General features: G+C 37.8%; 1 protein-coding gene across 5 annotated transcripts in view; it reads left to right on the top strand.

Moving 5' to 3' along the window:
• DSCAM (DS cell adhesion molecule) overlaps positions 1–23,741 on the top strand; it is a 478,055-nt gene that overhangs the window by 73,368 nt on the left and 380,946 nt on the right. For all 5 annotated transcript variants that reach the window (XM_035315830.1, XM_035315828.1, XM_035315829.1 and 2 more), the window contains exons 2-3: positions 8,963–9,280; positions 14,396–14,542. In XM_035315830.1, the coding sequence (XP_035171721.1) occupies positions 8,963–9,280; positions 14,396–14,542 (465 nt within the window). The remainder of the gene's footprint in view (positions 1–8,962; positions 9,281–14,395; positions 14,543–23,741) is intronic.

Raw genomic sequence — 23,741 nt, 5'->3', positions numbered from 1 at the left:
CTCGTTTACGAGTTCCACTTCTTTTTATGGTTTGACCTGAGGACCTTTTCTTTTAATTGTGGAAGATTGCTGTTATTTAGTGGAGGCTACTGTCCTGTGAGAATGATAATGTAATGCTGTGTGCTTTTTCCTGTAGTGATTTTTTTTTTTTTTTTTGGACGCAAAAACAATTCCATACTTAATTATCCTCATTAGTGGTTCTGATTTTGAAACTGATTCAAATGAATACCCTTTTGGAATAAAAGGTTGAGCACTAGCATATTGAATCAGAGTAGCAATTTGAAAAAGCATAGTCAATTTTTTGTTCCTTTTGGACATATAATTTTGTAGTGTTTAGCCCTAAAAATACTGGCCGCAATTACACAACACACTACATAGGAAGCAGTTCTTCATTTAGAGATTACAGACTGTGGAAAGAATTTTGGCTTTCTGAATGATACCAATTACATAATCATATACATTTAAGCAGTAGAAAAAACCTAACCAGCTCATCTGTACTTGCTTCAGACTATATCCTTTTCATTTTATTTCCATTGCATGATACTGCAGTAACAATTGTAACAATTTACATGATCAGATGAACAGCAAGTAGTCAAACACCCGTGATATGCTTTCAAACTTTTATTTATTTTATTTATTTTTTATTTTTTTAACCATGGTAAGCTAAGTCTTTGTAACAACTACTGAAACTGGCTGAGTGAAGTTAGTGAATAACTCAATGTTTGTTTACAAACATAGCCCATCTTCTGGGACACCCTCTGCCACTGTGCTCTGGACATCAAGTCTGGGAGAAATGCCCAGCAGGGAGTGATCAGGATTAATTTTGTCATCTTGCTTCTTCAGAATCTTTGATGGATACCACAAAGAGAAAGCAAGGAGCATTTTAGTCAAATTCAGAGGTTTCAGGTTTCAAAGCACCAGTGTGAGGCTCCTGCAGGTGCTAGGGCTCATTTCAAGCCTAGCAGGGTGGCCTGTTGTGGACTACTAGCAGGTCACCCATGCACAGCCCTCATTTGGACAAATTAGATTTTTCTAATTGAAAAATTGGTGAACAAGGTTCTTGCTTCTCCTTGTTCATAGTTTAGAAGACCTCAATAAGTAGTATTGGAAAAACTTGTTTTGCTCGAGCAATGGATGCTTAAGCAGTTGTTAGCAGAAGATCTTCCCCCCCTCCCCCCCCCCGGGGGGGGGGGCGGGGTGCAGAGGAAAGGAAGGGGGGAAGAAAAGTTTTTTCTGTCAATTGTTCTCATGAACACCTGTGATCTGACAAGTGCAGAGCACAAAAGTTATATTCCTTTCTGTAGGAGATGACAACTGCAGACAATAAATATATAAATAAATTCAGGCTTTCTCAGCAGTTTGCAAGAAAGTGGCATTGATCAAAGAGGTCAATCTGATTGATAGCAGATAAATATACTTTTCCTTTGATTCCATTTTTGACTTGATTTACAACTGTTGTATGTAGTGGTGTTTAATTGGTGCTTTCATATCCACTTAGAATAGTGTAGCAATGCAATAGAGTCTTCTCTTTGTTAATTATACTTGTAATCTCAAATCTCCAAGTTTCTACATTTGACTTTATTTTGTTTTCCATATTCAGGCCATTTTGTGTTGATCTAACCTTTCTCTCATCTTTTCATGATTTCCATAATTTTCTCATCTTTTCTTTAATGTTGTCTTCTTTTTTCTTTGTTCTTTTAGTTCCTTTAAGTAACACATATTTCATAGCCTGGTCAGAGCTTTTTTATCTAGTGCTGTTTTGCTGTTCCCTGGTCTGGAAGACAGCTATCTTGCCTTCACCTGTATCTTATTCCCTGCATGAGCTCTGTTTTACCTCTCTGTCCTCAAATTGTCGGGAATATTCAATGCTTCCTGATTTAGAGAGGTATATGAAATTCCTGTCAGGAATAAAAATCTAAGCCAAAATTGAAAAAGGTCACTCATTTTACATTTGCTGTAATAAAAGTTATAATATTTAGCAACCTTATGCTTTAGTCATTAGATAAAACCCCTAGAGGGAGACATGACCACAGATGGATTATTGTAATTCCCCATCACTCTGATCTTTTCACAATACCTGAAGTAATTTCTCTAGGTTATTTTGCATAGCGTGTTACTTGAAAATTGTGCACTGTTAGCAATGCTATTGTTTGTAGGTGTCCAGTTCTTTCTTTCTTTCTTTTTCCTTTTTTTTTTTGTTTTTAAAAAAAAAAAAAATAATAATCTCTGTCTCCCTCTCCCTCTCTGAAAAAGTCTCAGCAATGGTGACACAGTAAGGCATTTTGAAAAAATTTCATCCTGAATAAAGATGTAGTCTACCTAGACTTCAGCAAGGCCTTTGACAAGGTCTCCCATAGTGTTCTCAGGTCCTGCACTTTGGCCACAACAACCCCATGCAGTGCTACAGGCTTGGGGCAGAGTGGCTCAAAAGCTATACAGAAAGGACCTGGGGGTGCTGATCTATGTCCACCTGAATATGAGCTGGCAGTGTGCCCAGATGACCCAGAAGGCCAACAGCATCTTGGCTTGTATCAGGAACAGTGTAGCCAGCAGGAACAGGGAAGTGATCGTCCCCCTGTGCTCTGCTCTTGTGAAGCAGCACCTCTAGTACTGTGTTCAGCTTTGGGCCCCTCACTACAAGACGGACATCAAGACCCTGGAGCATGTCCAGAGAAGGGCTACGAAGCTGGTGAAGGGCCTGGTGAAGTCTTACGGGGAGCAGCTGAGGGAACTGGAGATGTTTAATCTGGAGAAAAGGAGGTTCAGGGGAGACCTTATTGCTCTCTACAACTACCTGAAAGGAAGCTGTGGGAAGCTGGGGGTCGGCTTCTTACAGATAAATAACTAGTGATAAGACTAGAGGGAATGGCCTCAAGTTGCTCCAGGGGAGGTTTAGGTTGGAAATTAGGAGGCATTTCTTCTCAGAAAGAGCAGTCAGGCATTGGGACGGGTTGCCCAGGGAAGTGGTGGAGTCACCATCCCTGGGGGTGTTCAAGGAAATGTTGGATGTGGTGCTTAGGGACATGGATTAGTGGGTGACATTGGTTCTGGTTTGACCAGATGATCTTGGAGGCCTTTTCTAACCCAAATGATTCTATGATTTTAATGACATAGTTCACTAGCACAGCACGCTGCCACTCATCCAGACAGTCTGTGGCTCTGCTCTGCACCAAATAATCTTCATATTTGTGATTGTATTTGTAATACTTCTACTAGTTCGAAAGGCATGCCAATGCACTCTGCAATGTTTCGTTTATTATTTATCTGTGTGTGTTTATGTGAAAAAATTATGTAGTACACTGTATTGTTTGGATGTTGAGAGGGTAATTAACCTATGATATGATCCTATAATTCAGTATCCTTATACATAATTTGTTGTTTAGAGATATCCAGACATTTTATTTCAAATGTGTTGGGCTTTTCTGATTGTTTTTTCTTACATTAATTTATTTAAACTGTCTTAAAGAACATTTGCCATTAACAGTGAAGAATAAAATTTGTATTTTCCTCTGATGAGGAGGATTTTAATATGGTGCTTAAGTTCTGTTCTTTAAATTTCTCTCTCTCTCTTTTTTTTTTTTTTTTTTTTTTTAATATATATATTTGGGTCCCAAAATTTCTCAGAGAAGTTCAAACGCTAAAAGTCAAATGCATATTTTACTACCTATGTTCCTGGTCACTTATCCAGTCAAGAGACTGCATCTCATCCTATTTTGTACCTGCCATATCTGTGTGACAGTATGCCAGCAGCAGAATCCCCAACTGTCAATTTCTACTGGAATATGTTGTCCCATGATGGTACAAAGTAGTTCCAGGCACCTACTATTCCGTGTGCAGACTACAAGTGTCAGTGCTGGGGAGAAGCTTACTGAAAAAGGGATGTTCTAATTTCCAACAGAGGTGAAGTTTAGACTTTATTCTATACTGTCCATTTTTATGTTTATACTTTTATTATATTTTGGGGGGTTGCCTCCAATTTTCCTGCATTTACTTTTCTGGTATTTAGCAGTGAGAAATTCTTAAATTCTAAGGTGACACTTTCTATAACATACTAGATCTAAAGAAAATACTTCATTGTTTCCCAATCCATCAGTCCCATCACTGAGGAGAAAAGGAAAGGAAATATTAATGTCCAGGGCTGTGGCAAACTTGTTGCTCTGCTGTAAGACTGGTAAAGCTGTTGCTATAAACCTTCTGTAGTGCAGAAGAGCAGTCATCTGCTTAATTATATAATTTATCTTTTCTACTTTGATTTTTATTTTTTAAAAATAATCTCAGTGCTCTTTTTGCTTCAGACTTTCACTTTGATTCATATCTTTTATCTATATTTCATGCTGAATTTGATTAATCAAAAAGATAAGGAGATTTTTTCCTTTGTTTTTCAGTTGCTTTTCGTTCAGAACCAAACTTTCTTCTTGAATAAGCATTGTGGGAATAGTATTCAGTTTATGAATAGGACATGGAAAATAATATAAGTATCAAATAATTGTTAAGAGATGTTTTCCTAATATTTTGGAATATGTTGAGTTGTCTGTCTCCCAAAGGTACTTCTGTTCTTTCATGTAAAAAATAACTGGGGCTTTAAGAGGTTAATATAGCATATAGAAAGAAGGGTGTGGAGGAATCTGAAGAAAAAAGAGATAGCTGTAAAAATCAAAAATGTTATCTGAATTTACTAAAACTGAATAAAGAAAACTAGAGAAAAAGAATATGATAAAAAGGAAATACACAACACTAAGCTGCTCTAGTATCTTTAGGCACCCAGTTGTATATATATAATTTTTTAAAGTTATGTCCAAACTCTGATAAAGTTTTCAGTTTTGGAGTCATTATAGTAAGGATTCTTCAATGTAATATAGTATGGAGAGGACATAAAGAATGGTGAAGGAAGGGAAGACATGATCTCCCTTGGACTGACAGTTTCACAGTTTGCTTTTACATGTCATCTTTCATCTGTGTTGTGGCTGGTGCTGATCCCTCCAGGATGTGAGATCCTACACAGACCAAGCCCAAGCCTGACCCAGTGTGGTAGTTTATGCAACATCTTCTCTATAGTGTCTTGGTGACACTTCTTTCAATCCACTAAAAAGGATTATGAAAAAACATTTTCAGCCTCTTTTGTCTTGTGCAACATATAATGAAGCCCAGGCAAATGACATTCTTGTAGGCAGAAATACCAGAGGTGTTATTTCCTAGGCTCTTATGTAAGACCTTTGCATTGACAGCATATATATATGTAGGATCGCAGTGTTCTGGAGACCTAAGGAAGGAGTGACATTACCATATAAGAGTAAAGTTAACCTCTGTACTAAATAAAAAAGCTAGTCCAATCTCTATGTCTGTCCAGTCTTTTTATGTCTACCCAGACTAATTGGCTGCACAACACTCAGTCTTATTTTCTGTTGCTGAGTGTGATCAACTTGCAGCCCCACCAACCAGCTTGTCTTGAAATAAGCCAGCTTACTTGACAGGAGACTTCTCAAGTGCTAAAAGAGAATTTGTATCTGGTTGACATGTTCAGCACTTTGCTAAGCAGAACACGGCAGCGCTGTCTCTCCTGAAAAGGAAGAGAAATTTCCTTGGCTATTATACTTTGTCAGTTCTCTTTATCACTTCAAGTAGTTGAGTCTAAGAAATTTTGACTGAACTTGCAAAAAATACATCTTTCCTTCCTATTCTTGTTGTATGAATAAGATTATGGTATCTATTTAGCCTAAGATTCAAGAAATGTCTCTTGTCCCATGTCTATCGATCTGATAAAATTTTTATGTGCTCCTCTAACTACATGGAAAAGGAAAAAGACCATTACTTCATTGCCCTGAAAAAAAATGCATAAAGGTGTAGACTATGTTTGTCATTTCAGTTGGGGTACCCAATGAGTTTTGAGATGCAGGCTTCCTGCTGTTTCCCTCAAGTATTATTGGTTTCAGTAATACAGTAATAAATATATATATATATATATATTTTCCCCAGGGGAATCTTTGACTTTCTTTCCCATGGACAGTTAACTGATACTGATGTTATCTATTCCAAAGATCTGATGTTTCTTTGTCCAGGCCAAGTGTAATCAGATGCCACTGCTGCTCATTTGAAGTCCGGCTTAAAGGTGTCATTGGGTCCATTCCTGCAGAGCTAGGTTTTGGGGAAGGCCTATGTCTGTTTGCTTGGGCACTTGTCATTTTAGCCATTGTTCTGGAGATAAAACACTTTAAAAGCCTTGATTTCAGAGCAGTATTTAGGTAGTATGAGTCTAATACTTTTTTCCTCCTTCTGTTCTTACCCTTGTTTTGGTTCATCAGTATTTCTATTCACTCTTTTATAGCTCTAACATTCATCAAATTTCTCTACCTCTCTCCCTTGTAACTTTTAGTCTGAGCTTGCTGCTGCTTACTGTAAAATACAGTGTTTAATTGGATTGCATTTTACCATTGAGTAACATAACATATAATTCATATAATTACATATCGTCTTTGACTTGTCTCAGTTTCAATTAGGTTTTGATGTATCACTTGTTCTGTTATTTAGCTAATCACTTTCTTTCTATGGAAAACTGCAGAGAAATATCTTTTTAATAAAATATTCTGAAATCCCATTTTTGTTGTTGATTGTATCTAAGTAGCTTATGCATTGTTTTCCACTATAAAACACATCTGGATTGTCAGCATTGTGTATATGTGTGTATATTACAGCACCGAAGTTATTTTCCTTGTATCTTTGTGTGTTTGTCTGCCATTAAGACGAATGTGTACCAGATGCTTCTTTAAAATGAAGCACTGTTGTGCTGGCTGATGGATGGAAAGTTTGTCAAAAGTACTGAAAGCTTCTACAAGGGATACAAAGCAGCTGGAAAAATTCATTGTTATGTGCTGCTAGTATGAATCCCTAGTTTGGCTGTGCTGCATTTCGATTAGAAAGTTAGATTCTGTGGAAGTGTCAAACATAGTTCCTGATATTCTCTATTTTTATGACATTTGCAATTTGGTATTCACCTCTTTTCTTCGCCAGCAAGTCTGCTGTTTTATATGAATATTTGTTGAGAAGCAGTATAACATAAAATTTGGTCAATGTGAACTGTATTTATTACCTCTATGTGAACACCTTTTTGGCCAATGAAAATTAAAAATCCTTGATGATTATTTCCTTGAATTTGTAGAGGATAGCTTGTAGAGCAGATGAACAATGCCAAATTTTATTTTCTTAGTTCTCTATTATGTTACCAACAATACTGTTCTCTGCTTCAAAGTACAACTATAATTAGAAATGTATTGTGTAAAAGTGGCACCATCTTATTCAGCTGTGCTTCCTCTTGTGCTTAGTCCTATTATGTGTCTTTTTGCTTTCCTGAAACACAAGTTTCTGCTAGAGCTGAGCCAACTTCTTGCAAAGGACTTATTCTGAACTAGCACCTATCTCATCTGTACGCAGGGACTTGTTGGCACCAGCGCTTGAAATTTGTTCTTTCTAAATCTCCAAGTGCCTTTCAACTTGTTATGTCATGCCATTTTATTTGGCTGTCTTCTGTATGTGAGATATCTTTCCCTATTGGTTTATGAGAGTCTCTCCTACTTCTCTCTCTCTAAAGACTCCCAGGGCCAATCACAACATCTTTTGAGATGGACTCTGCTGACAGTCAATACCGAGATGACATTTAGAAAAGAATCTCTTCCCACCTTGTCTCCTTCCCTCAAACCGCCTGGAGAGAGAAAGAGAAAATAGTCCATTTTTTGTTCCAAACCATTAGAAAATTAAGTAGCGGAGGTAGACAAAGTGCTCCATGACTTCATGTTGGGATTGCTAGTTATTTCTGGAGGACAATGGTACCCATCTTGTGTAAATGAAGGTTAGCCCTGAAATCAGTCTTGTTGATCCTTACTTGGGCCTGACAAATTATAATCGCGTTTTCAAAAACTTCTCACTTGACCTGCACAGGAAAATCACATCAGAATCTTCTGTATTCAAGACATTATGAAATATGTTTTTTTTTTTTTTTTTTTTTTTTGAGTAAAATTGGTAGATTTTTGTGGTGAGCTTATACAAATGTACTATGGGGTGGTATTATTGGTAACATCTCTTTTTAATGAAAAATAAAAATCTTGTCTTATGCTGATTTGCTCTCAAGCAGAAGAGCAGTAGAATTGTATTTCAGATTAAATGTCAGGGCATCTTCAAGCTGTCTGAAGCTTTCAAACCATCTGGGTAATAGTTGAATATCCTGTGGAGGAAGTGTTCAAAATAAAGAGGGTTAACCCTGTGTTCTGACCAATACTGATGTGTTTCCATGTGACAGAAACTGCTGTTCGTGATTGGGAGGGGGAGTACAGTCACACAGATAGCAGAAACACCATTAAAATAAGTGCGCTTCGTACTTAAGTTTTTAACTCTTTGTTAGAAGACAATTAGGAGCAATTAGGTAATGTATCTATTAAGTTGTATGTGTATTAAATATAAGTATGTATTGCTATTTAGGAATTACAGGGATTTTTCATTGTTTGCTTAGTTCTCCTTATCACTTCATAAATTATTTTGCCATGGAAGGACTGTAAAAATAAATTTGTATGTGCTAACAGAAGCAGCCCATACTTCAGGCAGGAATTTGATACTAGAAATTTCATGGAAATAGATAACTACTAGATTTTTACTGGTGTTACAAAAAATGCTGCATCGGCAAATGCAAAAATGATCAGATTTATTTCAGTTCACTGTACAAAGTAGGAGTTTTCCCATTTCATTTTTGTATCCAAACCACTTATTGGATTTAATTCAGTGATATTTTTTCCTAAAATGAGAAAGGTTTTATTACAATTTGCATTAGGATCCAAATATTTTGTTTAACTTCCCTAACATCATAAAAGCTTACATTTGATGTTGTGACAAATAACAGTGAAGTTGTTTTATGTAGCTGAAATTTATTAGATTTTCAAGGTCTCTTTTGTTTTTTTTTCCCCTTTCTTTTGTCTTGCAGTTTTCAGTGAAGATCTACACGCCAGTCTATATTTTGTCAATGCATCTCTGCAAGAGGTAGTGTTTGCTAGCACCACAGGGACATTGGTACCCTGTCCAGCAGCAGGGATCCCCCCTGTGACGCTCAGATGGTATCTAGCAACGGGCGAGGAGATCTACGATGTCCCAGGGATCCGCCACGTCCACCCCAATGGCACTCTCCAAATTTTCCCCTTCCCTCCTTCAAGCTTTAATAACTTAATCCATGATAACACTTACTATTGCACAGCTGAAAATCCTTCAGGGAAAATCAGAAGTCAGGATGTTCACATTAAGGCTGGTAAGTACACTCTTTTATGTGGCTCAAATGGGATCAAGGTGGGAGGAAATTTGGGTGTTTCAGGCAATGAATAGCCAGTAGTCATGCATCAAAGGAGATGGGCCAAAACGGTAACCTTTGAAACTCTCAGAATATTGAGATAGTGTATTCTTCTATCTTCAAGATTTGATTTTATTTTGATGGTGAAAAGTTAGTTTACCAAAGATAATAATCAGTTGAGATTCTGGAAAAGTAGATGGAAAAATGAACCAATAATGAAGTAATTAATCAGACTGTGCTTACTCATTAAAAAGCTGTGAGAGAGAAGGGCTTGGTCTTTGGATTTTGTATAACAGTTGGAAAAAAAGTGATATGCTTGCCTAATCACATCCTTTCTTAGTGTGTGCAGACTGGACCAACCAGTAGAGAATTAAAGATGGAACAAAATCAGGCTTTTTGTTACAACACATAAACATATGATTGCATACTTTTTGAAGGTTTTGTCTACCCATTTCAGCTAATTAAAATATTCAAAGAAACAAAGAAAAGCTAGTCTGGAAGCTGACCTTTGTCTAATGCAAATCCTCATAACCTTTTTTTTTTTGTTGGTGGAGCTGTGATAGTCTTATTTTAGAAGAGATGTATCATTGGAGATATGCCTTCACAGGATTTACGTAGGGAAAACTGTGAACAGTTATCAAGTAGACTTTGACTTCTTGTCTGTAAGAGAATTTATTCTGCTCTTCTTAAAAATAAACTACCATTCAGAGATTAGTAGTTTGTAGTCAATTAGAAGGTGAGCTTGGTTCTGTTTTTTGTACTTTTGTATTTTGTTTAATGAATTTTTGGACATGACATCTGTCAGACTTATATTTAGAAAGAACATAATATTGGTTGTCCCTTGTGGATTTGTTAATACATCCCAGTTTTGTATTTATGGGGCATTGTTTCCAATTTTTCTATTTTTCAGATAAACTAGTGAGATGTTATAAAGAATGCTACAACTCACAACTTTGTTAGCTAAGGCTCTGAACTAATACTCATTTAGTTATGAAAGCATAGGATTTAGATGACAGGATGTGGCTGTGTCCATTGCTCAGCATTGACCCATTTATCCATGTAACTCCTAAAGAAGTCTCCTTAAAGCAGAAGTCTCTGCTTTAGAGGGAAACCCTCCGAAATGGAAGCAGGACATGAAAAAAGGCTTTGGAATAGGTACAATAAAACAACTGTTTTAGGCCAAGTCAGAAAAGTTTTTTTTTTTTTTTTTTTTTTTTTTTTTTTTTTAATACCCTTTCCTCTCCTTTTTAGCCTCTTACCCTTGGTGCATTATTTATATAGATAATTTGAGGCTTGGATAATGAGTTATACAAGTCTCCTTCCTTCCTATGGACCACTGTTGTGTTCCAGAGCTGTTGTACCTGACAGGAGACAATATCTATTAGTGAGTCTTGGAGACTTGCATAATCTCCAGAGAAAGGAATATACAGTTTTTGAGAAAGTCTCCTATGCATAACAATAAATTTATTTTATGTTCAGATGGTAAACCCTGTGGAGCTCAAAAATGAAATGATAAACTTCATTTGTTTTTGTGTTACTTTCAGTCACATTTCTGTTCAAGTGGTAGTAGAGATAAGCATTCAAACTTGATGATGATTATATTTGTGTTTTTGCATATGATGCACCCCACTCCCTCCTCTCCTCCGAAACCAAATGAAACAGAAAACAAAAAAAAACAAAATCCAAATAGATAAACCCATAGCTAAAAAACCTAAACTCAGCTCTTCTCAAGACCAGTCTGAGAAGGGAATAAAGGTGTTTACCTCCATTTCAGCTTCAAGCTTTTCTGTGCAATAATGGCAGGGACCTATTTATTTATTTATTTTAGCAAAGACTGAAGTTCTCATTTATATTCATGTCTCTGGGAATTGGGATTTTCAAAACAATCAGCAAAGCATCCATGGGAGCTGGCAAACTGTGATCTAGAAATAACTGAGGAGCCTCTGAAATCCCAATAATGTAAACTTCTCAAACAAAGAAGTGAATAATAAACCTCTTTCCAGTTTTTGTGCCCTACAGGTGGTTTCTGCATTTGCTTACTGAAATGATCACCGGGGCAGTCAGCTTTAAAATAATATCGGAGATTTTCTAAATGGCCAGCACTTTTGGAAAAAAGCCCACACCTTTAAAAGCGTGTTAGGATCTTACTGTTTAAAAAAATAAAAAAATAAATGTCTGTAAATGATGGAGCGTGAGCATTAGTCAAAGTCAGACTCATAAATATGACTTATGTTCTCTGGAACATTCCCTCCAGTGTAGAAAAAGATTAGGGGGACTGCTTCATCACAGGGCAACCACAGTTGTAAATTCATTGCATTTAAGGTACTTATAATATTATCAGTTCAGCAAATGTGTGTTTATCAAAGGTGTGTTTATAATAGGGTTAGGAAAATTATCTTTTTGATTAAAAATAAATTGATGACTTTTTTTTTTTTTAAATGAGTAGTCTATCTTATCACAGAAGATGGATTTATCTTGATTTTTTTTTTTTTTTTAAAAAAAACAATATTTAATTTATCATTAAATTTATTTACTTTTGGCTACAGTTCCTAACTGCTATATTGCTACAGTCTTGTTTAGGGTTGAGACAGGGATGGAGAATTCTGGTCTTCCTTTTCACAGTGGTGGCACTGAAGCTAAAAACTTGCTATTGTTTACATTTGTGAAAAATACAGTTTCACTTCAGTTCACTGTTTGTTTTCTTTAAAGACACTGCATAGAAGTGACCTTTAAAAATTCCAGTGCTCCTGGTGTATCAAAATGCATGCACAAAAAGTGCAAAGCACTTACTGGCTCTTTAGTCTAGAATGTAACTGGTAGAGCTCAGTGTATGTTTGTGGGCAGGGTACACGGGCAAGAAGTGCCACAGTTCAGCATTGCTGACTTGATTACATTGCTGCACTGGGATTGTTCTTGGCAATAATTTTTACCTTCAGACACATACATGCCTCAGACACATGTTGTTTTACAATACATTTACCCCTGTTTTCATTGAAACTCTTTCTCACTTCACAACTACCTCAAGATACATAATTATGTTGACTGCAGTTATTTCCTTGCACCTTCACCTTATGATACTGTGGAGGTGCAACATTACTGCTTGTCCTTCTTGTCTTGCCCACTCACTACTACTTGCAGTATATAACATTTGTTTATTCTTTGCTCTATCTTCTTCTCTGTTAACTATTGCTTAAAGGATTTTCATCCCTCCTTCATTGCATCATTTCAATATTAGTTTTCCTTCTTTCCATTCTTCTACTCAGTGAAACTTCATCTCATCCCAGCAATACTAGTTTGGTGTTAAGAATTTGTCCTGTTCTTTTTTCTCTTTGACTAATTATTTAATTCTTCCATTTGCTAGTCAAACCACATCCTGGATCTCAGTTGTCTCAAATTTGTTATTAAAAACAACTCGCAAACACAGTTTGTTTTCTTATCACTGACTTATTTATTTCAGTGCTGGTCAATTGAATGCATTTCTTACCTTACCTGCTATAATTTCTCTGCATCTCAGAAACACTTTGCTTTTTCTCTGGCTGTCACTTTGTGGTAGCTTTACTCAGGTGGGAAGCTGAGCTCCGCCACAGCCACCCTCTCACTCCCCTTCCTTAAAGGGAAAGGAGGAGAAAATATGATGCAAAGAGCTCAACATTTGAGATAAGGGGAGGGAGATCACTCAACAATTATCGTGTCGGGCAAAACAGATTTAGCATAGGGAGATATAGTAAGATTTATTGCCTATTACTAACAAGCTAGAGAAGTGAGAAACAAAGGAAATAAACAAAAAACACCTACCCCCCATCCACCCTCTTCCACCTCCTCCCCATGAGTGACACAGGGGAATGGGGGCTGCGATCAGTCTTAATAGCACTTCATCTCCACTGCTCCTTCTCAGCCACACTTTTCCCCTGCTTCCTGTGGGGTCCCTCCCACGGGATGCCGTCCTTCCCCAACTAAGCCTGCGGGGCTGCCCACAGGCAGCAGCTCTTCAAGAACTGCTCCCCCAAGGCTCTGTACCATGGGGTCCATCCCCCAGGAGCAAACTGCTCCAGCACGGGTCCCCCACGGGTGGGCGGCAGCTCCCCCCAGACCCCTGCTCCTGCGTGGGCTCCTCTCCACGGGCTGCAGCTCCGGCCCGGGGCCTGCTCCTGCGGGGGCTCTCCATGGGCCGCAGCCTCCTCCAGGCCACATCCACCTGCTCCACCGGGGGCTCCGCCATGGGCTGCAGCGTGGAGATCTGCTCCATGTGGGACCCATGGGCTGCAGGGGGACAGCCTGCTCCACCAGGGGCCTCTCCACAGGCCACAGGGGAAGTGCTGCTGTGTGCCTGGAGCACCTCCTGCCCTCCTTCTGCACTGACCTTGGGGTCTGCAGGGCTGCTTCTCACTCCTCTCTCTCCCAGCTGCTGTTGTGGCACAGTGTTTTGTATGTGTAAAAAAAGGGCCGCGCCCCCGCAGATATGCTCTCACAGAGGTGCAAGCAACATCACTTATTGGCTTGGCTCTGGCCAGCAGCAGGCCCCTTATCTGACATGGGACAGCTTTCTGGATTCTTCTCACAGATGCCGCCCCTGCAGCCCTCTGCTACCATTACACACTTGCATCAATTTTCTCCTTCAGTTCTTCAAAATCCTCAATGACGCTGACCTTTTTTTACATTTTGGATTCCTTATTCACCTACAGTAGTTGCATGTAATTTATACCTTTTGATAGAGCAGAAAACAATTTGTGATGGAAAAGGTGGCATGAGAAACAAGAGAAGCAGCTGAAGACTTAATGCAATTTGCTCATATTAATATGCAGTTCTTGTAAAATTCTTTCTTCTTGCTCCCAGAATTAGGTAGGGAAGGAACACAGAAACATGGTGAGACGCAAATTTTGTGTAAATGCAAAGATCTAGGATATATATGTATGTATTTGCAGTCAGCCTTGCAATATAACTATAATTTAATCATAAATTAAAAAAAATAATTGTACCTGAATAACTTTCCTGGGGAAACTTTGTGATTCTAATCTAAGAATTGGGAGGGATATTTGATTATGATTTATTTAACAAAACATATACTTCTATTTTCAGTTTTACGGGAACCCTATACAGTCCGTGTGGAGGACCAGAAAGCCATGAGAGGCAATGTAGCAGTGTTCAAGTGCATTATCCCCTCCTCTGTGGAGGCATACATCACTGTTGTCTCATGGGAGAAAGACACAGTCTCGCTTGTCTCAGGTAGGCTTTTGTTGCCACTTGGCAATGGCAGCTGTAGTTGCTGTTTTTTGTTTGTTTGTTTTTCTTTTTCTTTTTTCTTCCCAAAATGCCTAATGTTTGCTTTGAAACAATTAGAGCTGAATGGTGTGTCATCTTTGCAGTAACATATTTCACATTAATGTTGCTGCATCCTTATGATTGTGTGTGACATGAAGGTTTTAGACAGCCCTGCTTGTTCTAGCATGCTTGAGGGGGAAATAACATGGTTTTTGTTTTATGCCAGACATCAAATCAGCTTCCTGGTACTGTAGCAATAGTTTTATGTTTTAACTTTGATAAGGAACCTCCACTATGTGCCAAATAAACTTTAGTGTCATAAAACATGTTGAGTTGTAATTGTTTTTCAGTAGTAATGTTGATCATGGATTAAAGAAATTCTGAGTCTAAAGTTTGTTTATGTTTAAATGCGGTATGTTATCCGTATTCATACTTGCATAACATTTTTATCTCAAGTATCTTCATAGGTAACACTGGAGTCTTAGGCACATTGCAAACTGGGCTGTAAGCCAAACACATTGAAGTGAAACAATCTATTCTAACAGTTATATGTATTAATTTATTTACTGCCAATTTGAGGTATTGCTTAGGAAGTACAGGGATTTCAAGCAGGGAATATCCAGCCTTTTAAAGCATAAACATTTTAAGAAATTCATAAGAAACTGTATATATACATTAAAATATTTTTAGTATGGTACATATCTAAATTGTGTATTACACACAGTGCTTCAGTGCTTCTATTGGTATATATACAAATGATTTACATGTGCAGGAATTTGAAATATATTGTTCCAGGGTAATGCAGAACAGGAAAAATAGTTTAAGTTGAATGTTGCTACAGAGAATGTTTAAGAATGTGTTTGTGTTTATGATCCTACAATGTAGGTAAATGTTTTTTCACTTCTCAGCAAATTAATAATCTTTTCTTTCTGGCAAATGTAACATTGATGGAAATATTTATGTTTTTATATTACTCATGTTCTAGATTTTATTTATCTTGGTAGTTTATTGAAATCCCAGGTTAGATTACAAGTTGATGCTATCTGTTGTGCAAAGGCAAAAATGAGACAGGAAAACATTGCTCCAGTTTAACCAAAATTATTATAAGATTTGTTTGTTTACCACTTACACTCTTTAAATGCAGCTTAATAGTGACAGCATTTAAAAACCAGAGCCCATGTGTGTTTTATATATATAAAAAATAAAAATAAATGTCTTGAGTTTTACTTGTAATCAATTTTGCAATAATCTGGCCATGAACTCAAATGGTAGGTATTGATCAAGCACGTCTTCTTAGAATGTCAGTGCTGACAAATAAGATGCAAGATGTAACACAGCTATTGAGCCATTTTCCACTAATGATCAGTATTCTGAGGAAATGCATATGCCTGCTTATACAGTCATTATCAGCATGTTTGTGGTGGTGGTGGTGGTTTTTTGTTTTTTATTTATTTCCCAGTGGGGAAGCTCCTTGTGTGAGTGGTTTAACAGAGAAACTTTTCTTCTGAAAGGTCTTAGTCCCAGTGCAATACTTCCAAGTGTAATTTAGAGAAAATATTTCATATACCTGAATATTTGTAGCCCCATTCTGACTGCTAGGGCAGAAAGATTTGTGGGAAAGACACTTTTGATCCAGAATCTTTTCTTTCAGCTGTTATTTACTGTTTTAGATATCATTCCTCTTTCCATGCAAATTGAACGTTTTAAAGAAAAAAAGGAAAGTGTTTTTACATCTTTACTCTTAAAAAGATCTAACTTTACAAAGAGCATTTTTAGATGCATAGTCTTTGATTAAGACTTTTTTTTCTCCTCCTTGTTGCAGAACTGGACATATGGGCATATCTTCTTTTGTTCTGTAATTATTAGTTACCAGAAGAGAGAACAGTGAAGTCCATGGTAATCAAAGTATGTAATAAATATCTGGGCAAAAGCATCTTCTGTTTCCTGGTTGCAATTGTATGTCATGCCTCCAGGTTACTGTAAAGTAATTGGGGGTTGAAACTTACTAAGACATATTGCTACAGCATTTCTCAGGAGTGACCAGATAGGTCAGGCTCCTTGTTCAATAAAAGGTGTCTACTTCTGAAGCTAGTAATACTGAATTACAAGAATTTTCCATGCGCAAGAACAGCTGTGGACTAAAAAGTTTTGCATCTGCTAGAGAAACAGCCGGATAGTTGAGGTTTTGATCCTACCTTTTGTCTTTCAATATGACAGTAAACCTGAGCTGAAAAGCATTTTCAGATGAATCTATTCTGAGAAAAAAAAAAGGAAAACCTTAACTTCCAACAAGAAATACATGAAAATATTTTCATAATAAAAAGATCCATTTTGAATAATATTTGTTAGATGCAATATTCAGCCATCTCTGCTAGTGACAGCTGTCTTGCACGCTCTCATGATAGACACACATAAGAACAGCAACAGACCTTTGCAGTTATATGTCCACTACAAATGCATGAAATATATCTAATTTGCCCATCTGCATCTCCTAGAAAAAGGAATCAGACTTTCCAGTGGTGTGTGTCTTGCCTAGCAATCTCTAAAATGCTGGCAAAATAGAAGGATCAACATCAATTTGAGAAGTCTTTGTGGATATGCAAAGTGCATGTTGTCACTGTACAAAGCTCTGCAGCTGTATCTTCAGGATCTTTTTTCAAGAAGATGCTTCTTGTCTAAAGAGTTGTATATTGTCAGTTGACTTGAAACTGAGTCTGAAATTCACATGAATTATAAATAGTGTAATGATGTGCAGTTTACTGCCTTGTATTTGCATCAGTCACCAGCTCTTATGCATTTTCATTAGAGGATATTAAACATAAAAGCTTAAATAATCCTCTAATGTTGTATGACTGATAGCTGCATACAGCTTGCTTAAAGGTCAAGTTTCCTTTCCTTCTCATTACTCTCCTTTACAAACCATTCCCAAAGAAAAAGACTTTTGGAACCAGCTTTGTGTTGACCTTGTAACCATTGAAAACAGCATAGGCCCTGCAGGACCAAAGAATGCAGTGAAGTGTGTTTTTGTAGGCTACAGCTGTAAAAACGAGGAATGATAGTACAGAAAAGTGTCGTGGGTGCAGACTGCTCCTGCTGCTGTTGAGCAGCTGTAAGGCAGGTGGGAGATTAGTGCTTGGTTTGTATTTGTTCTTCACACACAAAATAGTGAAGCTGGACTAGAGGGGAAGGCAAAGACATAATAACTGCTGCTTCTGCTCTGTCTGGGTGAAAGCGAAGAGCAGAGTCTGTTCATGTGTTAATTAGCCCCAGAGAGAGCAAACGATGGGTGTGGTTGTAGGGGAAGGAAGGCAGAAAGGGATTATTAAAAATAAAGGTCAGAAGAAAGGATCAGCAAAGAGACAGAAAAGAGGAAAATGAAGAACAGATAGAAACAAAGAGAAAGGCTGAAGATTAAATTTTGGTCTGTGACTACATACTGTATTATCTTTATGGATGCCTCCTATCCTGGTGCTGATAACTATGAGGCTTTTTCCAAGTATCTGAATAACTTAGTGCCATGAGCAGGATCATGAATAGGTTCATGCCATGACCTTTCTGATTTCCTATTTTCCTGCCTAAAGACATACCTTGCAAGAATCTGTCCGATATAAATATAATGCAATTGCTTTAAAAATGCAGAAAAGAAGAGAGACATATAAAAACAACTGTGCACAATGGCATATTTAAATTTGCCCAGAAAGAAGAGCAGCTTGAATGAAAGGTGTGTAAGCATGAATGGAACACGTCTCCCTGAAGGGCTTTGACGGACATGCAGATGACAGCCGATGAGCCCTTCAGACAGCACACTTTACTTGGGCCAGAAATTAGACACAGTGGACCACAGTTTGAGAAGTGTCACTGATGTACAATGACCTACATTTGATATAATGAATTGCATTATTTATTTACACACCATTCCTCAAGTTTTGTCTTTAAAAGGCTTAGAGGCTCTTGGATCTCTTTCTGCACAGAGGGTTTTTCTGAACTGCTGCGGTTGACAGCAAGCAATGTTTGCCAGTAGTTATCACATGGCGGCATCTGAAATGCAGCAGTTTTCGTTTGTGATGGGGTTTGGAGATTACAACACTGACTCTGTTTACATAGAGTGATCACTTTTTTTTTTTTTTTTTTTTTTCTTCTCTGCCATGAAGTTTGTACATAAAGGGGAAAAAGAAATCTCTCTTTATAGAGAGTGGTCCTGTGTGCTCAGAATTAGATTATTGCTTATGGTTAAGTCCAGCCATTTGATTGAGACTGTTTTTAGTAGAGATGAGATGTGATCTTTCTTGTTTTGGTTTGATGTCAGGGCTTAAACATGGTTGCCAAACAACAAGCATTCAGCAGACACTCAATGTATGCCACTGACTGCTCTTAGATGCAAGCTTTTTTCTGTGTCCAGGTGCAGTTGGCTGAAGTGTGTATATAAGCAATGTATATAAAAACAAAAAAGTTCTGAGTGTAAACTACCTTCTATCAGAGAGATGGCAATGGAATTTAAACCTGCTATTCAAAATTGTGATAGGGCAGAAAATTAAGCAGTCAGACTCCTACATCTACTGAACTTCCTTGACTCCCTGGAAAGATAATGTGTGTAGTTTTCAGCAATGCTCAGGTCAGACTGTAGTTTTGTTCTTGCAGTAATGTGTTTTTTAAGCTTCTTGAAGAAGTGTAAAGTGCACATGCCCATCCCTAAAGACAATATGCAGCTTCCTCACTTTCTCTTTCAACAAAGCTGTTTTCCTATGGGACCTTGGAAAAAGTCATTTGCTACATTATTTAAGAAAAGTGTTGTTACCTTTATTTTTTCCTAAGAGCACCATTCTTTTAGGATTAGACTATTTCAGAATCCTAGAATATGGAGACAGTAAAAACTTAGCACTTCCTGGTTGTGCAAACATTTTAATGCTTTGCTTTGACTCACTGTAAACCAGGATTGTAACAGAGCAAGGCAATGTACCTCAGCTCTTCATTGAAGGACCTTTCTTCTGGCTACTCTGCAGAACATTGCTTCCTGTGACATGATGCTGGAATATTTTGATCAGACTAATCATTCTAAAATTAGAGCAAAGGGATAAATAGGATTGGGTGCAAGGGATTCCATGGCTTTTTGGGAGGTAGATGTTCAGAGTGGCTTGGAGGGATGAAGATGGACAGCATCTGACTCACATGTCATAGACTTGTATTTTGATAGCACAGAAGAAGGTAGGTGGTAAGACTGTAGGCAAAGGAGTTTGCATTTAACTGACAGAGGGAAGCATACATGTGAAATTGAATTGTTAATATCAGAGACACTATTGTTGTCCTCAGAGAAGGAACTTGCAGATCTTCTTTGGCATGACTGGATGTTGTGGCTGCTCTGAGGGTATAGAACATCGGTGGCTATTTGTGAGAGACAGAGGAGAAAACAGTACATCAGTGTGGTATCTTATTGCCTAAGTTGCTGAAAGCCGAAATTTTTTTTGTCTCACTCCAGCCAGCATATTTAATACTAGTAGGTTTTGCAATCAGTAACAGTATTACTGGCATTTCAGTAACAAAGCATGACTAGGGGACAAGTATGTTGTAATTTTTTTTTTCCTTTTTTGGATGGCCCTCTACTTCCATCAGTTGGAGGTATCCTTTCCTTCTATTCACTTTAAAAACAAACAAACAATAATAATAAAAAAAAAAATCCAACACCCCCTCAGTCCTCTTTCTCTATTTTTTCTCGACCATCTAGTTTTTAGAAGCCTGAAATCTTGATTGGATTCAGGCCCCCTTCAGAATTACATCTTATGCTCATGTGAATTAATTGAAAAGAGAGGGCAAGAGGGAAGTTGTAACTGTGCTTTCTTTGTTAGGGCTTCAAATATTTGGATATGGTTTCTTGATATACATTTCTCTCTCTCTCTCTTTCCATCTCCATATCCATGTGTGTGTATATGTGTATACACCCACATATATAAATACCTATCATGGATCTCTACAGGCCTAGGAGCCTGTTGGACCATGCAAAACATTATTACATATGATGCCCTATGTGCTCTGTTTTACCACCATGTTATTGATGTTGCCAGTCATTAAGAGGTTTCTTTCAGCATGGTTGAATTCAGTGGCACGGTTAGTCTCTCACTGGAAATATTTGTTGTATGATCTTCCCTCCAAATGTACTTAAAGTTTCATTCATTTTCATGGGATTAATCCCATTTTATCATCTGGTCAGACTTTTCTAGCCTCAGCTCCTGAAATACTAATTCCCTTTGGGGTTCCTAAAACCTCTAAATAAATACGGGCTGCACTTTAATTAATGTGGTGTTTACCAAATCTTTATTAAAGGTGAAATCTGAGCAGACTGACTGCTAACCGTCATAGAGGTTCACTCAACAATTTTTCGCTTTGCCTTTGTTCTTTGTTCACAACTCTTAAGGCAGGTTTTGGTTTATACAATTTTCCTGAATATTTAAAGCAATATATGTATCAACTTGGTCTGGTATGCAGGATTTTTTTTGGTGTGATATTTAGATAGCAAGACCTAGTGCTATCAAACTTCACAGAAATGGGCAAGGAACAGTAATATATGTGGCTGATATATATACACTTATATATATGCTTTTTAATTTTATTTAGTAGTGGTCGTAGCACTGTTTTCTTTATAATCTGCTTTGCTAGTAGCTTGTGATCTTTTCACCTTGAATGGTAACAGATAAGTAGATGACCAAAGAAAGTGCTGTATGCTTGGGGTTTCCCAACAAAATCCTGTCTAACCTGAGCAAACAGCCAATGAGCTCTGACAGTTTTGATGTGAGGGAACAAAATCGATGCATGAGATTCATTTTAATGAGTGCATGCCTTACTGCCCAGGACGCATTATACCATACAGCTTTCGCCTATGTATGTGGTTTAGTTGCACTCTGAGAGGGGTAAAATGTCAAAACCACCACCAGCCATGATATTGATCTATATTATTGTTGTTTTTAATGCATCAAGGAGACTCCTAACAAGTGACATCTGTAAGAAACAAAAAGAGACACTTGTAGTACCAGCTAACTTATTTCCAGTAAAATGTCGTTTTACAGTAAGTTTTCACTGTGGATAAGCCTGCAAATTTTTAGAACTGTAGGTAGCCATACAAATGCTCATTTGGTTTGTCTTCCCCACTGAGAGCAAATTTATATCTGAAAGGTTCATTAGAAGAATGAATCATTAGAAAGAACCTGTGTGGTAGATCTTTGTGCCTGTGTGGTGGATCTTTGACATCAGCATTCCATCTCTGCTGTTTCACCTGGGTTGCTAAATTGTAGAGACATATTTTAATACCAGTATGTATGTTTTTTTCTTCAGACAAACTTTATAATGAAGACCAGGAAATATTTTAGTTAGAATCTAGTGAATTTTTACTGTCTGTGATCTGATAGGTGAGCTCAGGCTGTGTAACTGCACTGTGGTGGAACATGTTCTACTCTGATGCAGCAAGATGGTGGATCCAAAGGCTAAATAATTTTTGAAGTAAGCAGTGGCTGTACCAAAATTTCTTTGGTTTTCTAGAAAACTTAAAGCTAGTGAATTTCTTATAAAAGTCAGAATACAGAAGAAGAGAGTTGAACTGCTTAGATGTCCTATTTCCCCAATAAAATTGCACTGAAATTGCAAAAAAAAAAAAAAAAAAAAAGCATGTATCTCTTTGCTAGTTCTTTTTTTTTTTTTTGTTTTGTTTTTATTTGAAATAAACTCTCCATATTTTTACCATGCACTCAAACACTTTTTATGTTGAATGAGTCGAAATTTTTACTGTAGGCCACGGAGATGAACGTGATGCCATGCTTTCAGCCGGTGAAGGAGTGGGATCTGCACAGACCTGTCAACAAAAGCAGGTCAGCAGGATTGAGCAAGAAAAAAAAAAATCAATAAATCTTTGAATTAATCATGTAGCTGCCAGAGAGAATTATGGGTGCATGGATGAAGGAAGTAGGTATATATCTATGGCAACTATTCTCTCCTGCCTTATTGTATTCTTTTCTTTTTTTACACCTGCAAGTTTTCTCCCCTCTACCTCCGTCTGAGTGGTCCTGTCTTTATTCTGATACCACCACAGAATACTCACCAGTCATTTTAAAGTGACTAATTCAGTGTGGATTACAAAAAGTCCTTACTGTTCTCTCTCTTCACTGCCACTTTTCTCTCTGACTTTTGTGTGCACTCAATATGAATTAATACAGGAATTTCACCTCCACATAAAACTAAGATTGCACATTTTGTGCAGTGAAGTAGACCAAAAACAACTGCTGCTTCATTGAACAGAGGAGTTAAAAATTCATGTCCATGCTTCTGATGTCTCAGGTGAATGGCCATCCTCCTTGAGCCCTTCTGCAGCAGCATGGTGGGGGCTGAGCCCTGACCGAGATGGCGCTAAACCCATGCGCCAGGTCCCTCATCCTAGAGCTAGGCACCTCTGTCTCACAGGGAACTGTGGCCAGTAGACATCATTACCAAAACAGAACATTTCAAACCCTGATCTCTGAAGCTGGGCCACAGTTGGATGCAATGATGAAGAACTAAAAGCAGCTCAGGAGGGAGCAATCTGACACAAGGGATGTGCTGGAGAGGACTGTAAGGTATTATGAATTAGGAGATGCATCCTCTTGGTATATCTTTGTGGCTTCAGCTCTAAGCTTGGGTTTCATTCTCTCTTTCTATGAAGGATTTATCCTTCATTGTGGTGCCCTGGAGGGACTCTTCTAATATAGCTTCCCATGCAAAATTTTGTTTTACTTCTGCCCTGCTTCTGGGTCTGGTAGTGAGGAAGGCTGGTGAAATTAATGATCCAGTGTCTTTAAATCCTCACCTGCTCTGAAGACAATGCTCTCCTGTCCCTCCTCTGTGCCCAGCCAAACTGTCCAGCTGCAGAACTTGGTCATGCTCCACAACAAGGACATCTTCTTGGTTCTCTGCCCAGGGATCAAGTCTGTCTCTCGTCCATCTGGGGAATAGCCTAGTACTGGATGCTCACTTTCACTGCAAATTCAAATTCATTTTCCTCTTTTATCTGTAGCTTTCTTTTCAAATATATTGTGATATTCATAACATCCCCAAGAACAATTACTTGTGGAAGGTCAGGGCAGCTCTGTGCAGGGACTATATATTCCTGCAGGGAAAACAGAGCTGACATACAGCATTTTTTTTTTCC

Source organism: Oxyura jamaicensis, chromosome 1 (assembly GCF_011077185.1).
Source record: "Oxyura jamaicensis isolate SHBP4307 breed ruddy duck chromosome 1, BPBGC_Ojam_1.0, whole genome shotgun sequence".
NCBI classification, from domain to species: Eukaryota; Metazoa; Chordata; class Aves; order Anseriformes; family Anatidae; genus Oxyura; species Oxyura jamaicensis.
Note: the sequence above shows the minus strand (reverse complement) of the source record. Positions and strands in the feature narration are given on the sequence as shown.